This window comes from Penicillium atrosanguineum (assembly GCF_028827265.1).
Source record: "Penicillium atrosanguineum strain IBT 20685 chromosome Unknown utg000007l_segment0_segment0, whole genome shotgun sequence".
Classification (NCBI taxonomy): Eukaryota; Fungi; Ascomycota; class Eurotiomycetes; order Eurotiales; family Aspergillaceae; genus Penicillium; species Penicillium atrosanguineum.
In genome coordinates this window covers 196,878-211,671 of record NW_026623139.1, presented here as the reverse complement: position 1 = coordinate 211,671, position 14,794 = coordinate 196,878, and the positions used below count along the sequence as shown (strand labels likewise).

The window sequence follows — 14,794 nt, the reverse complement described above, 5'->3', positions numbered from 1 at the left end:
CGCGCATTGGCCTGTGGCTCCTTCTTTGCTACCTTCTCCGCCTTCCCTACGCTACTCCCGCCAAATCTCTTACCAAGTCCCTCCGGCATTCCTCCGAGCTCGCCTTTCCTCACAATTGCCCCTATCGACTGCTCGAATAATGGATGCAAGCGGTGATATTGGCGCCAAGCGCAAGCGCAGTGCTGTCGCCAGTGCTGCGGAGCGGCCGGTCAAGCACCTAAAGCCCGAGGGCACGGCGCTAACCCCCGGAGACTCTACCCCGGCGAATGGAACGGTATACGACATCGAGGAGGACGATGAGACTGGTCGCATGATGGCTGTTGGCCCTGCGCAAGCAGACTCGCCCGAGTGGCAGGCCACCATTGAGTCGGTGGTCAAGAGCGTCGTGTCTATCCACTTCTGCCAGACCTGCTCCTTTGACACCGAGCTCTCCATGAGCAGTCAGGCGACTGGTTTCGTCGTTGATGCTGAGCGCGGATACATCTTGACAAATCGGCATGTAGTAGGCGCTGGTCCATTCTGGGGATACGTCATCTTCGATAACCACGAGGAGGTAAGTCATTCCAGCGGATAGTATGCAGCTTTGACCAGCGATCTAATTGTTGTCTTCAATTGCTAGTGTGACGTCCGTCCAGTCTATCGAGACCCCGTTCACGATTTCGGCATCCTTCAATTTGATCCCAAGGCGATTCACTATATGACCCTCACGGAACTCAAGCTTCAGCCGGACGCAGCTCGGGTCGGCGCTGAGATTCGCGTAGTCGGTAACGATGCAGGCGAGAAGCTGAGCATTCTGTCGGGTGTGATCAGTAGATTGGACCGGAATGCACCAGAGTATGGCGAGGGATACAGTGACTTCAACACAAACTACATCCAGGCGGCGGCTGCTGCCAGTGGTGGTAGTTCCGGAAGTCCTGTCGTCAACATCGACGGCAACGCGGTCGCTTTGCAAGCTGGTGGACGAGCTGATGGTGCTGCAACCGACTATTTCTTACCGCTAGACCGCCCCCTTCGTGCCTTAGAATGTATCCGTCAGAGCAAGCCCGTCACTCGAGGCACCATTCAGACCCAGTGGATTCTCAAGCCTTTCGATGAGTGCCGTCGTCTAGGCTTGACTCCTGAGTGGGAGGCAGCTGTGCGTAAAGCAGCACCCACCGAGACCAACATGCTTGCAGCTGAAATCATCCTGCCTGAGGGACCTGCAGACGGCAAGATTCTTGAGGGCGATGTGTTGCTGCAAGTGAATGGAGAGCTTTTGACTCAATTTGTTCGTCTTGACGATATTTTGGACTCCAGTGTGGGCAAGACGGTAAATTTGCTGGTGCAAAGAGGGGGAGAAAACGTTGAGGTGGAATGTGATGTTGGCGACCTTCATGCCATCTCCCCTGATCGATTTGTTACTGTGGCCGGAGGTACCTTCCATGACCTTTCATACCAACAATCTCGCCTCTATGCCATCGCCACCCGCGGTGTGTACGTATGTGAAGCGGCTGGTTCCTTCAAACTAGAGAACACGCTATCGGGGTGGATCATTGATTCGGTTGACAAGCGGCCAACTCGAAACTTGAATGAGTTCGTCGAGGTTATGAAGACCATTCCGGACCGCGCACGAGTTGTCATTTCATATCGTCATATTAGAGACCTTCACACCAAGGGGACTAGCATCATCTACGTCGACCGTCACTGGCATCCGAAGATGCGTTTGGCTGTTCGTAATGATACCTCTGGTATCTGGGACTTCTCAGATCTCGCGGACCCGATTCCGGCTGAGCCACCTGTTCCCCGCAAGGCGGACTTCATCCAGTTGGACGGTGTGAGCCAGCCTGCTGCTGCAGAGATTGTCCGCAGCTTCGTGCGGGTCTCTTGTACCATGCCTTTGAAGCTCGATGGATATCCTCAGGCCAAGAAGACCGGTTTCGGCCTGGTCATTGATGCCGAGAAGGGTCTGGTCGTGGTGTCGCGAGCGATTGTCCCCTATGATCTCTGCGACATCAACATCACAGTCGCCGATTCGGTCATCGTCACTGCCAGCGTTGTCTTCCTGCACCCGCTTCAGAATTATACAATTATCCAATATGATCCCAAGCTAGTTGATGCGCCTGTTCAGAGCGCCCGACTCAGTACCGACTATATCAAGCAGGGACAAGACACCATATTTGTCGGCTTCAACCAGAACTTCCGCATCGTTGTGGCTAAGACAGCCGTCACCGATATTACCACTGTCTCCATCCCCGCCAACGCTTCCGCCCCCGCTACCGCGCCATCAACCTCGATGCCATCACCGTTGATACTGGACTTAGTGGACAGTGCACCAACGGTGTTCTGATTGGGGAGGATGGGGTGGTGCAGGCATTGTGGCTTAACTACCTCGGCGAACGCACACCCAGCTCTCACAAGGATGTCGAGTACCACCTTGGTTTCGCCACGCCGTCGTTGCTTCCGGTCACTTCCAAAATTCAACAGGGTCTCACTCCGAAGCTGCGCATTTTGAACATGGAAAGCTATGTCGTGCAAATGAGCCAGGCACGCATTATGGGCGTCTCTGAAGAGTGGATCCAGAAGGTCGCGCAGGCTAACCCCTCTCGACACCAACTTTTCATGGTGCGCAAGGTTGACTGCACGCCGGTGATTTTTACTGCCACTGAGGGTATCGATAGCTTCCAAGAAGCCGACATTATCCTGACTTTGGATGAGCAGCTCATCACCCGCGTCTCGGAGCTGGACATGATGTATGAGAAGGATTTCCTGGATGCCTTGATCGTTCGAAACGGTCAGGAGATGCGCATCCGAGTTCCCACTGTTCCCACTGAAGACCTTGAGACTGACCGTGCTGTCGTCTTCTGCGGTGCTGTCCTGCAGAAGCCCCATCACGCTGTTCGGCAACAAATTTCCAAGCTCCACAGTGAGATTTACGTGAGCGCTAGAGTAAGTAGTGTTCTCCCTATCGCAGGTTGGCGTATGTGACTAACCCTGTATTCAGAGCCGCGGCTCTCCTGCGTACCACTATGGTCTCGCCCCGACTAACTTCATCACTGCTGTAAACGGTGTCCCGACACCCAATCTCGATAGCTTTGTCAAGCAAGTTGCTCAGATTCCGGACAACACATACTTCCGTCTTCGTGCCGTTACCTTCGACAATGTTCCGTGGGTAGTGACTATGAAGAAGAACGATCACTACGTAAGTCAATTTCCTTACAATCATTCTATTTTAAGTTCTAATTTGCCCACCTGCAGTTCCCCATGTCCGAGTATCTCAAAGATCCCTCTGTCTCCGCGGGTTGGCGCACCATCCCCCACGACAAGTCAGCCGACAAGCTCGGCATCTCTTCCGACGCTGCGAATCTGAACCCTGACGCCATGGACGAGGGCGGGGATGGTTGTGCTAGCGACATGGAGCCCGACATGGAGTAGGTTTGATTATACTTGTCTTGCGGGTGACTTGTGTCATGTACAATATTCGGTTTGGTGGCGCGGCTAGGTCGGGCTGGTAAAGGGGAGGTTCATTAGATCTTTAGGTCTGCTTTTTTCCAGGAACGTGTATGGTTTCTTTGGTCTGAAATAGAGCCAGGTACCAAATCTAAAAAAAAATTCATACCACGCAATCTACCCAACGTTGAAGGTGCTGCGACGAATGCACCGAATTGAATCATTTTTCCTGTATCACCCGATTCCGAATCTTACATTCACCTCTGTATTTGCATTCATGGGTGCCCAGTGTTTTGTTCGCATTTCGAGCTTACATATGTATATCCTACCCAGCGTCTCTTTTCCAATGTGGCCCGGCCCCACAGTTATATATTTGCGGATTCCTGGGTAGCTGGAATTTGCCCAGCCAACTTAGCATATAGCTAACCAGATACATATGACAATATACCAGGGAACGATTAGAGTACGAGAGGAATGACAGAGAGAAAAATAATAAGTTCAAAAAATCATGAGATCCAAAGTTTCCCTCCCACCTTGGGTGAGGAGGGGAAAGACAAAAAAATTGCTTTGCATCATCCGTGAATCGAACACGGGCCTCGTCGATGGCAACGACGAATTCTACCACTAGACCAATGATGCTAGTTGATGTATTAATTAACAGGTTAATGTTATATGAGGCCAGACTCGAATTATTGCTTTACATTATTATGATATGCGATTCATTTGATTTGACGAGTTGCTGTGGACAAGGAGTTGGAGCCCGGAAGGAGCCAGCTATAAGAATTACACTTCAAGTGCCATTGAACAATTTGAACACGGAATAATAACACAACCCCCTTGGAACAGCCCAATTATTAGCCATATGCACCAGTGGATATACGCGACTGCGTCTAAGATCGGAGCTTAGACATCTCGTCGAAGTAAAAAAAATACATGGACGCCGATAAATCAACACTCCCAAACACCAAAACACCACTTCTGCAAGCGAACTATTCCATGACTGCCTCTGCTGTTCAATATGACATCTCAATCGCGGGTGGGACACTTCAATACCAATACACGGTCCAGCCGTCTACCTATCGAAGGACCATCCGCCATTGAGGCGCAACCGTTGCCGCTCTGCAACATCTTTCCGAATCTCTTCCTGGGTAAGTCCGTCCGGTCCGTTCCAGTTGGCACTGCTAGTGCGATCGCGGTATTTCTTGATCTTCTTGTCCGCCTTGAAAGTATCCTCCAAGGAGAAGGGAGCGATGGGACCGAAGATCGAATCGACTTCCATTCCGTCCTGCACGCGTAGGATTTCATCCAGAGCCTTGGGCTGGGCCCACCCAGGAACGGGGAACATCTCAGAGTCAGAGTCGTCCTCGTCCTCGCTATCTGTGGCAATTTCAGGCAGGTGAATGTTCTCACCCTTAGGATATTTCGGCGATGGCTTGGCCACGGGCGGGGGTCGCTGAGCAGAGCTAGGCGTAGGCTTTTGCGTAGGTGGCGGTGCGTGGGTTGGCTCGGCGAACGGAATCTTACCGGACGCGAACTTGGATAGATCTCCGGGCCGCTGAGGCTGGCCATACTTTGGTGGCTGTCCCATACCAGAGAGCCCAAACATGGAGGGGGGCTTTGAAGAGTTCTTAGTTAGCAGTTGGTCTGACGAGAGCCATGAGATGATACGGGCACATACCTTGCGAGCACCAGACTGGCGGATTGGCGGATGCATCGAAGGCCGCACCGACTGCATAGCGTTGTGTTCATCTTCTGTTTTGCGTCGTTTGACCTCGCCAGAAGCCTGTACGTTACTAGGCTTGACGACAGCAGGACGATGACCTGCATCTTCATCGTGGAGTCTCTTGGGCGGCTTGGCTGGATTAGGAGCTGGCGGGTTGATTGGTCGATACTGCTGGGTTGAACCCAAGCGAGATGCGGGCCTGGTCGCTCCAAGATCATTCCGTTGAGACTGCGAAGGCGCCCTTTCGTGCTGCAACATCGGACCCTGCTCATATTAGCAAAAATTCCAAAAGCTCACCGCAGAGCCTACATACCTCATTAGTGGGCTGCTGGCTGCCCTGCCTCTCGTGCTTCCGAGCATTCTCCAGTCGTCTTTTCTCAATCGCTTGCATCTGAGCAGCCTTCTTGGGGTCTTCCTGAGCGGATCGCTCCCGACGCTCTCGCTCAGCTTCGGCACGGCTCTCGGCACGACTCTCAGCACGACTGCGCATCTCTTGCCGACGGGCCTCTTCTTGTTGTTGCTGGGCAGCACGTTTGCGTTCCTGCTCACGCTTTTGCTCCTCCTTCCGACGTTCCTCCTGCTCCCTCTTTCGTTCACTTGCGAGCTGGGCCTTTCGCTGCGCTTGTGTTTGACTGGAAGCGGTGCTCTTGAAGCTACCTACAGAGGAAGACGTTTGAAGTGACTGGTTGCTAACCTTCTTCACATTTGTCTTGGAAATAGGAGCAGGAGCGGGAGCACTTGTCTCCTGAATGTTGGAGACTGAAGACGAGGGCATTGGCATACGAGAAAGTGTACTCCCCACACGAATTGAGACCGGCTGGGGCTCGGGCTTCTGGACTGGCTCACGAGTCGGTTTGGGACGTCGATCGTTTTGCTTGAGCTGAGGAATAGAGAGTTTGGACGTCTCTTGGGCTGAGTCAGGCCTACGAGGCTGTTGTCGCTGAGGCTGGGTCGACTTCTGGGATGTGCGCTCCTCAGGCTCGATGGACGACTTGTCTTGAACCGCCCTCAGTTGCTGAGCCCGCAGTTTTTCCTGCTCCCGGGCTCTCTCCTGCCGTGCTTCTTCTTGTTGGCGCTCCTCACGCTCCTCACGCTCCTCGCGATCCTCGCGTTCCTTTTGCAGGCGCTTCTCTTCCTTCTCGGTAGAGCTTCGTGTCCGTCGGGTCTCTTGTCGTGGCGGACTAGAGATCTGGCGTGGTTGGGGTTCCTCATGATCATGCTTACCACCGACCACAGCGCTCCCAGGTCGAGTCCTCAGCTGCTCGGGACTTGAGGTGTCCCCTCGCCCTGGGCTACCGGTGCTGGAGAACAAGCCCTTAGCAGACTTCATGATCGATTGAAGTCTCATCTTTGATGCACTCAGCGGCCCGTCGAAGCGTCTAGGAGACCCAGTAGGGGTGGTGGAGGCACCAGTAGCAATATGAGACGTAGATGCGCTTTGCTGGTGACCATGTGGACGAGGGGATGAGAAAATTGAAGTTGCGGTCTTCGGACGCTCTGGCTGGGCAGAACGCTGTAATTTTCCAAATGAAGCATCTTTCTTCTCAGCCGATGGGACACGATCCACATCAAATAGTTTCTCCATAACTTCTGTCGTCTTGCTCCTTGAAAGGGTTGGTTGGCTGGGTGAGCCCAAAGGCTTGATCCAATCGTCCTCATCGCCTGCTGTTGGTTCGGAAAGCACAGCCTCTGTTGTCTTTTGGCTATATTCTTGCTTGGTCTCTGCCTTGGAGGCTTGCAAATCTGGATAGGCCACCTGGCTAGCAGTATGGCCATTAGACAAACTAACCACGGATGGGATCGACTTTCCGGTCCGAGAGGCATGCTGTTTACCGAGCATGCTGATCCTTTCATGAAGGCTTTGGGTAGACTTCTTGTCGTGAACCTTGCTCGCTTGATCCATTTCAGTGTCGTCTTTCTGTTCTTTTGCATCGTCGACGTCCATAGTACCGGTTTCGGCCACATTGTCATCGGATGTGGCCTGAGCTGTTCGGTGGCCTCCAGTTTGGCGGCCGAAATAGCTAAGGCGATTTCCATTGCTGAGCTTGGGAAGGTCGATGTGACTAGTACGAGAGAGTCTCGAGCCTCCCATAGTCTTTGTAAGAGGTTCCCGCGCAGGGAGAGAGGCGAAACTCAGACTGCTCTTGCGTACTGGAAGCCGTTCGGGAGTGGAACCGTCCGAGGGAGATCCGATATCGTCAATATCGTCAATGTCGTCAAGAGTGGTGTCTTCCTTTGCTGGCTCTTCCATCTCCACGTCATCATTCTGGGGTTGCTGCGCATTGGAAGGCTCAATAGTTGGGATCTTCTCTGATGAAGCCTTGGCATTTGCAGTCAGCTCGTCAACCTTCTGTGCCTTGCTCTTCTGCTGTACCGCCATCTTCTCTTCTTGCTTTGAATTTGGCTGCGCCTTAACTGTAGGGGTATTCATGAGGGGCTCAGCATATTTGGGCTTGGCCTCCTTGGAACGGGTAACACGCTCTTGTCGCGGGGTCAAATCCCTATTTATCGGCTCGATAGTCTCTTCGCGAGCTCGAACATTCTCCTGTGCAGAGTGGAAGGAGTCATCTGCCGTTTGCTCTCTGATAGAGTGGTCGACGTGGGTATTCGTTTCCATGGGCTCGCCTGCCTCCAAAGGTTGTGTGGAGGAGACCTGTGTGTCTGGTTGAGTGTCTGGCAAAACCATTTCGTCGTCATCCTCCATGCCATGATAGCCCGAGTCTGTATTATACTTCGTGAAAGAATTCAGGTTTTGGCTGAGATCTGGATATTGAGGTTGTGGCGTCTTCTCTGCTTGATTCAAGCGAGGGGTGGCTAATGTTGTAACCGGGCCCGGAGCCGCGGAGGTGGTTTTCGAGACCACGCGGTGAATGAATGGACTGGGACTGATCGCCTTGTTCTCCGTTTGTTTATGAGCAGATGAGAAGATCTCGCTCAGCGGCTGCAGACATTCGGTTAGGTTAGCCACGACTGTGGAAATGTGACTGAATCACACAACTCACCACTCGGTTCTCTTCCACATTTCGCTTTCGGGCTGTGCGAGGAGTCTTGCCCCTCATCTTTCCAGGGGTTTTGAATACATCCGTAAAGTTTCTGCGATGAAGGTCAGCGTTGAGATCAATGCCCGCCCGAGCGAAGGATCGCGACTCACGCTTGGCCCTTGGAGAAGATCTCCGTCATGTGTTCGTTCAACCATTCCATTTCGTGTCGAACGGGATATTCCACCTCTTCCATTTCTTGTTCAAGCAGCTCCGTCATGTTCTCCTTCTCCGCCGCGATCCATGCGGCAGAGCCGACGGGCTTTTGTGCCCGCGCACTAGCTGCGGCCATGATGTAAACAACGCGCCGAGTGTTGGGGGAAATCGGTGTCGGTGGGCGCGATAGATGTTGGTTTCGAGATGTGGATTAAATTACTATAGTTGGTACAGCATCGGGAGTCGAATGGGTGCGAGGTGTCGGGGCTCCAAGGTTGGCGTCGGGAATGAAGGTTGGTCGAGGATCAAAACACACATCCCAACTAGGAAACGCGTATCTAGTCGTCACGTGCACACATGCTAAGATTCTGGATTTCGTCTTTTTGTTCAGTAATTTTCTTTATCTGGTGAATTGATTGTTCTTGAACGGTTGATGTCTATCTCATGCTTTACGTAAGTACCAATGACCTCTCCGTGACAGTCAGAGTGGCGAATTGCGCGACTGCCTCTTCGGCGGGGGTGTCCATGGAGATATTGAGTCTCTGCAATGTATCTTCCGGGAGACAATCGTATCCTAAGTTGGGAGGCAATGGTCGAGCCCATTCGACAGTAAGATCCGGGGCTCTTTGTGGGCGATCGCCGATGGAGTCCTCTGAAGGTCGCCAGGTTACTGTCGCAACATAGTAATCAAGCTGACCAGGCCGCACTTCATCTCGCACCCAGCGCCTGCCGCCCAGAATAGAGCTCCCAGTCCACCGGGAGATGGAAATATCGGATGATTGAGCCAGGAGATTAACACCATCAGTGCGTTTGAAGTGCCATTTCTTTGCGGCTTCGTTCGCAATATAGTCCACCTCGTCTTTGCGCCGCTCGATGCTTTCAATGTCCATTTTGAAGCTCGTCACACTCCTCGGCAGCACCATCCATCGACACCATTTGCCAGAGATATGGAGGGCTCGATTTACTTCCCATTCCCAGGTATCCGTATATCGTAAAGTGATGGTGACGGATTTGGGGTAGAAATGGGGTAGGCCTGGGTTGAAGAGTCCCATAAAGTCCCGGGATTTTTCGAGCATAAAAAGCTGTGCAAACAGTCGTACCTGACCGCCTTGAACTTCTCCATGTCGATGATAGATCAAGTCAAGACATTCTTGCATCTTCCTGACGGACATGGTTCGGCGGGGAGAACGATCTGCTCGGGCCATATAGAATGTATGCTCGGACCAGATGAATGGCATGAACCACGCCTCCATGTAGACTCGCTTGCAGGTTCGAAGCAGCTGTGTCCAGCTAAAGTGGCGAGTCTCGTACCCGGGTCGTATGCAATATTCATCCTGGTCAATGGGCTGAGTGGTGTCCGGGGCACTGGCCAGGGCAAAGGCAAATATCTCCGAGCGAATCTCCGGAGGAAGGATAGAGAAAAGTGCACTCTGACTCTGATCTGCATAGTCTGTAAAGGACATGGACGAAAGAGTCGGGTCCATCTCGGCGTTGGGGGCTCTCTTCTTGCGACCAAGATGTCGTTCAAGGGTCTGAGTTGTCAGTGTTGTCTGGAGTTTGAGGCTGAAAGCGGGGAATCCCCTCATCGAGTCATTTCGAGGACCAACCCACCTTTCAGTGATTGTTAGATGGTCTATTGGTCGAGAACTTCTATGTCTACAGTAGAAGAGCATAAGCCCTACAATGTACAAATTTGTCCTCGCAGAGGCCCTTCATGTGGATTTGTTGACCACACCCTGCGTCGTGGAGGGTTGCGCGACATCTACAAGATCGTGGGGGCGTGTAATGGGCTTGCTCTTGTAGCTCTCATTTCCAACATTCTCACAATACATAGCATTCTCCAATAAACAAGGTGAGATAGCCAGCACGAAGTTCAATTTAGTTTGACTATTACCAGAGTACCGTTGTAGGTTACTTGAAGTCGGTACCTGTGGCGCCATTGCAGGCCACTATTACCGTATCAGGCTCCATAAAACCGAGATAGAAGAAAACAAACCTCTGATAATCTCGAGATTATGAGTATATCGAGACAATCAGAAAAGAATATAGCTTCAGGGTTCAGTCTATGGAGTTGTCGAGAGGCGAGCGTGTCTTCTAGGGATTTCTCTAGGCACCGATGAGCGCGTGAAAATGCACTGCGCATGGGCCGAGCTGGCCGCGAGTCGCCGGAGAGCTAAGGTATCCGTACTTCTAACAAGTCCAGATTGGACACGAGCTTGGAGGGGACATAGCAAGGAAAATCCGGGAATAAGGGGGAATCATCGAAGACCAGGGAATATGGTCATAGAGCTGATAATCAGGGAAAGGACGATGTATAACAACTTGAAACGTGAATGATGATGTCAAAGGTGTTCGGGAACCCTTGGGCGCACATGACAATCCACACCAAAACAATTCCAATCTCTTATCGCGCTCCTTTTTCCACTTCACCTCTTCACTTCTCTTCACCTTCCTCCGCCTTCCTTTCAGTCGTCTCTTCCTTGTGATCCTTGACTTCTTTTAATTCCAAAATGGCCGACTCTGGTGACGTGAGCTATCCTAACACCAGTAGTAAGGTACTACAACTCCTGACTCCTGCTCCTCACGGGATGCTAACAAGCTCGACAGTCCCTATTGTCTTCCCACTTCTAACTCCTCTCCATCTACCCCCACAATGACACTCGGCTGATTCCGGACTTCCGCGTATGCAGACATCCGCGATGTGGTGACGAAGGGTAAATAGACTCTTTGCGGGTGTGCGGAGAGGCTTTGGGAACATTCCAGCTAATACGCGATTTTCTAGGTCCTGTTGTTGATAAGGTCAAGTCTGAAGCGTCCAAGACCAGCAGCGAGCTTCGCGACTTGAAGAACTCGCGGGTGATCCCTTCGACCACCACTGACAATGGCCAGCCATTGACCCGTATGTGTTGCTCTGCCGGACCGAGTTTGGGCGATAGGAACACCAAAAAGCTGATTGAAATACAGACTACCACTCTCTGCTGTATAGTCTGCTGAGTGTGAGTTGGCCTCAGACTTTTTGGCGGTGTGATATTTTTTGCTGACTTCTTCGGTGTACAGTGGGAGCAACCCCGTGCGACCGCCGTTTCCTATGCCAGCGTCATCGGCTTCATCTTCGCCGCTCGCTACCTGCCTCTCCTTCGCTGGGCCTTCAAGTTTTTGTACATGTCGTTGGGATGTGAGTTGGTCGCGTGACCCGTTGTTTCCGGAGTGGGCAACTGACTTCGTCTGGTAGTGACCGCCGCCGTTGAAATTGCCGGCCATGTTATTCTCAAGCAGGGCATCGCCAGCTCTTTCCGCCCCCGCCGCTACTACACCATCCCCAAGGAGACCCACGAGGCTGTTCTTGAGGACATCTCGCAGCTCCTGGACTTCTTCTTGATCGAGTTCCAGCGCATCCTCTTCGCTGAGAATGTCGCCCACACTGTCGGCGTATGTCTTAATGCTGCCTCTATGAATGCCTCTATGAGTTTCTAACGTGTCTCAGGCTTTCTTCGCTGCCTTCACCGGCTACTGGCTCATCCGCTTCGTCCCGCTCTGGGGTTTGGCCGTGATCGCCGTGACCACCGCCTACTTCGGTCCCCTTGTGTACATTAGCAACCGTGAGATCATCGATGAGCAGATCGCCAATCTTCAGTCCATCATCACCTCGCAGACCAACCAGCTGAAGGATATGGCCGGTGAGCACACCTCCCACGCCACCGGTGTTATGAAGCAGTACGTCGGTGAGTACAGCTCCAAGGCCCAGGAGTACATCGGCCGCCGCTCCGCCTCCCCCGAGATGAGCAAGGTTGCTCCCACCCCCGTGAAGACCGAACCCATCTCGGAGCCCGTTATCAAGACCGAGGACTTCCCCGAAGCCCCCAAGGTCGAGCCCGTCGTTGAGTCTATTGAGTCGACCGAGCCGGCGGCACAGCAGACAGAGCGGGAGCCTCTTCTCGCCATCTAAACGCATACGCCTCATAATGCCCCAATTTGTCGAACTGGATGGCTGTTAATAACAGTCCTCGATTTGATAAAAATGGGAATATGCCTTGCGCCGTTGATCCTCAACAATGGTTTACGGTACGCGAGAAAGGTGTTGGGGCCCTCCATTAGCTCTTCGGATCATTTGGGATGTATATCAGGCCCCAGCACCGCTTGCCCCGATGACGAAAACTACCTATGTGGAACGCTCGGACGATGAATCGACTTTCATGACTCCGGTCTATTTCTGTTCACTTCACCTCTTATCTTTCACCTTTCACCTTTCACCCTTTATCTGTCTATTTAGTCTTCTTGGCCCCCTTTGTTTATTTCGTTCGGGTTGAAATTGTTCTAATGCAATTGTCCAAGATAAATCTTATGAATGTGACGCTTGCCCCCTCATAGATCCCAAATGAACTTCTCCTGTAACGTGCCGGTCCTCGAGCCTCTAGCAACAAAACGTAGCATCTCACTAGAAGACATCAGTCCCCGTGTGTCCGAGTTGTACGATCTGTGCAAGACGCGCAGGAGCCTCGACTCGACCAACTTGGGCAACTGTTGGACGTGGCGCCTGCAAGTGGCCTCATATTGCTTCATGCTCCCACATGAGTAACGCATCCCGGCGCCGTGAGAGGCGGCCGTTAAGTTTCATCCCGGTCCACCAAGCTCCCAACTCTCCGCATCGTGATTCAGGCCGGCCTGGGAGTGCATCCGTTACCTCTACCCTTCTCTGCCGTGTGCTCGAAAACTAGTCTTGTTGAGATGAGCTCACCACGGACTTGTACTCAACTTGAAGCCAGAAGTATCTTAAGAAGGCTTGACTGTTGCCTGACACTTTTTAGTTTAGGTGTAGAGCCAGTGAATAATGTAGGCGCCGGGGCTATGTCGCCATACGCTCGTGTTGGAACGAAGTCCCCAGATTCCAACCAGGTTTGTATGGATTATAGTTTAGACCTTGCAGCTTCAGCAGGGATTCATGAGGAGTAGGCCTTTGGACAGAGGATTTCGAGTCTCGAGGTGCTTTGCACAGGTGGTGTCGGCATTGCCTCAACCACCGCTAGCTTCATGCATTGTCTATTGAAGCTGTTTTCGTGACCAACACAGAGCCATTGATGGGAAAAGCCATACCTTCAATACTAGAGGAGCTAACAAGTGAGACTGTTCGGGGAGGAAGTCGAGGGTGCGTCCTGGAACGTCGTTGAGGACGAGGACCCTGAGGAGGCTCGAGCCCTCACAGCAGCATCCCAATTGAGACCTCCAGTTTTCGCTTTCCAAAATGTGGATAGAACAGGAGAACCGCTTCGCAGCACCGAACACGCATGTTCGGGTTTACCGCTCTTTTGGGCCTAACGGGGCAGTCACTCATTGCCAGCCTGTCTAAGACATTCGGATCCCGTCGTCTTCTTTGGCCTCTCGGTCTCAGACTCGTATCGTTGGGCTGCAGACCGAAGTTTAGATGGGTTCCGGGGGATCAATGGCCATGACAATTCCTCATTCCAGAGGTATGCTGCCTAGATCTGTAGGGAAATGGGAATGTGTCCTGGTAGATGATATCGTGAGATCTGCACCGTATATGCTGTGCTTTAGCCTGGAGGAGATATCCCTAGTGCCAATTGGCGAGGACCCCTGGAACTATCAGGAATATGGGCTGCACGGCGCGAATGGATACAATGGGGGAAAGTTGAAGAATGGACTGGAGCAGAAATCGGAGAAGCTGGGATAGATCCGAGCCCTGACAGGGACGAACGAGCCACCGCCAACGTGTCTGAATTGTGCAGCGAAGCCTGCATGGAAGCTTCTTCCTCACTCTAAAAAGCACTAGAGTATCCACTTTTCGATGCAGCCCTGGTATCTCAAAGAGCGGTCTCGTGCTTTGATGTCGCTAGGAAGCGGGATACGTGGCAAAACAAGCGTCCGTTTGCAGGGCATTTTGAATCACTAGGCCCTTGGACGAGCCGCGCATCTGTGGATGGCCTGGTACACTGTGTCCAGCATGAGATCGGAAGTCTATTTCTCGCAGCATTACTTCACATAGACATAGACAGACGAGGAAGGACTCGTTAGCAGACCATGCAGTCTCCCGCTATACAAGGCATCGATACCCTGCAGCCAGCCGAGGTCTCAGACCTCTTTGATCTCCATCGCGCTGAGCCACCCGAAGCTAGGTCTATTTATTGGATGTCAAATCATACTCCTAATTCTCCGGCTGCGCCAGCCGCCCCTCTGGTTTTCACCCCGAGGCCAACTCTCGCGGGATGTTTTGTTCGATATAGCTTTCTCTTTCACACGGAACAACGCATGTGCGCTGTTTGATCATTACATAGAAAGTAAAGATAAGATTGTGGACGAATATTGCTATACGTGCATCATACCGTCAACAACCTGTTTGCACGCAGAGATACTCTGAAGAGATGGCGGTGACCAGAAACACCTGTGCTTTACCATGTAAATACAGAAAAGAAACATCGCCTTGTTCTTTCGACTTCCA

General features: G+C 52.3%; 5 protein-coding genes across 5 annotated transcripts; 3 read left to right on the top strand and 2 right to left on the bottom strand.

Annotated features, from left to right (window-relative positions):
* Positions 1-139: 139 nt before the first annotated feature.
* N7443_008269 (putative nuclear serine protease HtrA2/Nma111) lies at positions 140-3,411 on the top strand (the record flags this gene model as incomplete). Its single annotated transcript, XM_056888325.1, has 5 exons — positions 140-553; positions 620-2,257; positions 2,308-2,925; positions 2,981-3,178; positions 3,235-3,411. The coding sequence occupies 5 exons, from the start codon at positions 140-142 to the stop codon at positions 3,409-3,411; spliced, it is 3,045 nt and encodes a 1,014-aa protein (XP_056737627.1).
* A 1,087-nt stretch (positions 3,412-4,498) lies between these two features.
* On the bottom strand, positions 4,499-8,479 carry N7443_008268 (uncharacterized protein; the record flags this gene model as incomplete). Its single annotated transcript, XM_056888324.1, has 5 exons — positions 4,499-5,041; positions 5,105-5,413; positions 5,463-8,090; positions 8,152-8,242; positions 8,301-8,479. The coding sequence occupies 5 exons, from the start codon at positions 8,477-8,479 to the stop codon at positions 4,499-4,501; spliced, it is 3,750 nt and encodes a 1,249-aa protein (XP_056737626.1).
* Positions 8,480-8,792: 313 nt separating this feature from the next.
* N7443_008267 (uncharacterized protein) lies at positions 8,793-9,929 on the bottom strand (the record flags this gene model as incomplete). Its single annotated transcript, XM_056888323.1, has 1 exon — positions 8,793-9,929. The coding sequence occupies one exon, from the start codon at positions 9,927-9,929 to the stop codon at positions 8,793-8,795; it is 1,137 nt and encodes a 378-aa protein (XP_056737625.1).
* Positions 9,930-10,853: 924 nt separating this feature from the next.
* On the top strand, positions 10,854-12,289 carry N7443_008266 (uncharacterized protein; the record flags this gene model as incomplete). Its single annotated transcript, XM_056888322.1, has 7 exons — positions 10,854-10,893; positions 11,034-11,057; positions 11,126-11,242; positions 11,308-11,339; positions 11,401-11,518; positions 11,576-11,772; positions 11,828-12,289. The coding sequence occupies 7 exons, from the start codon at positions 10,854-10,856 to the stop codon at positions 12,287-12,289; spliced, it is 990 nt and encodes a 329-aa protein (XP_056737624.1).
* Positions 12,290-13,786: 1,497 nt separating this feature from the next.
* N7443_008265 (Mitochondrial substrate/solute carrier) lies at positions 13,787-14,029 on the top strand (the record flags this gene model as incomplete). The annotated part of the gene is made up of 2 exons (XM_056888321.1): positions 13,787-13,808; positions 13,830-14,029. 2 exons carry the CDS (start codon positions 13,787-13,789, stop codon positions 14,027-14,029), a joined length of 222 nt encoding a protein of 73 aa, XP_056737623.1.
* Positions 14,030-14,794: the final 765 nt, after the last annotated feature.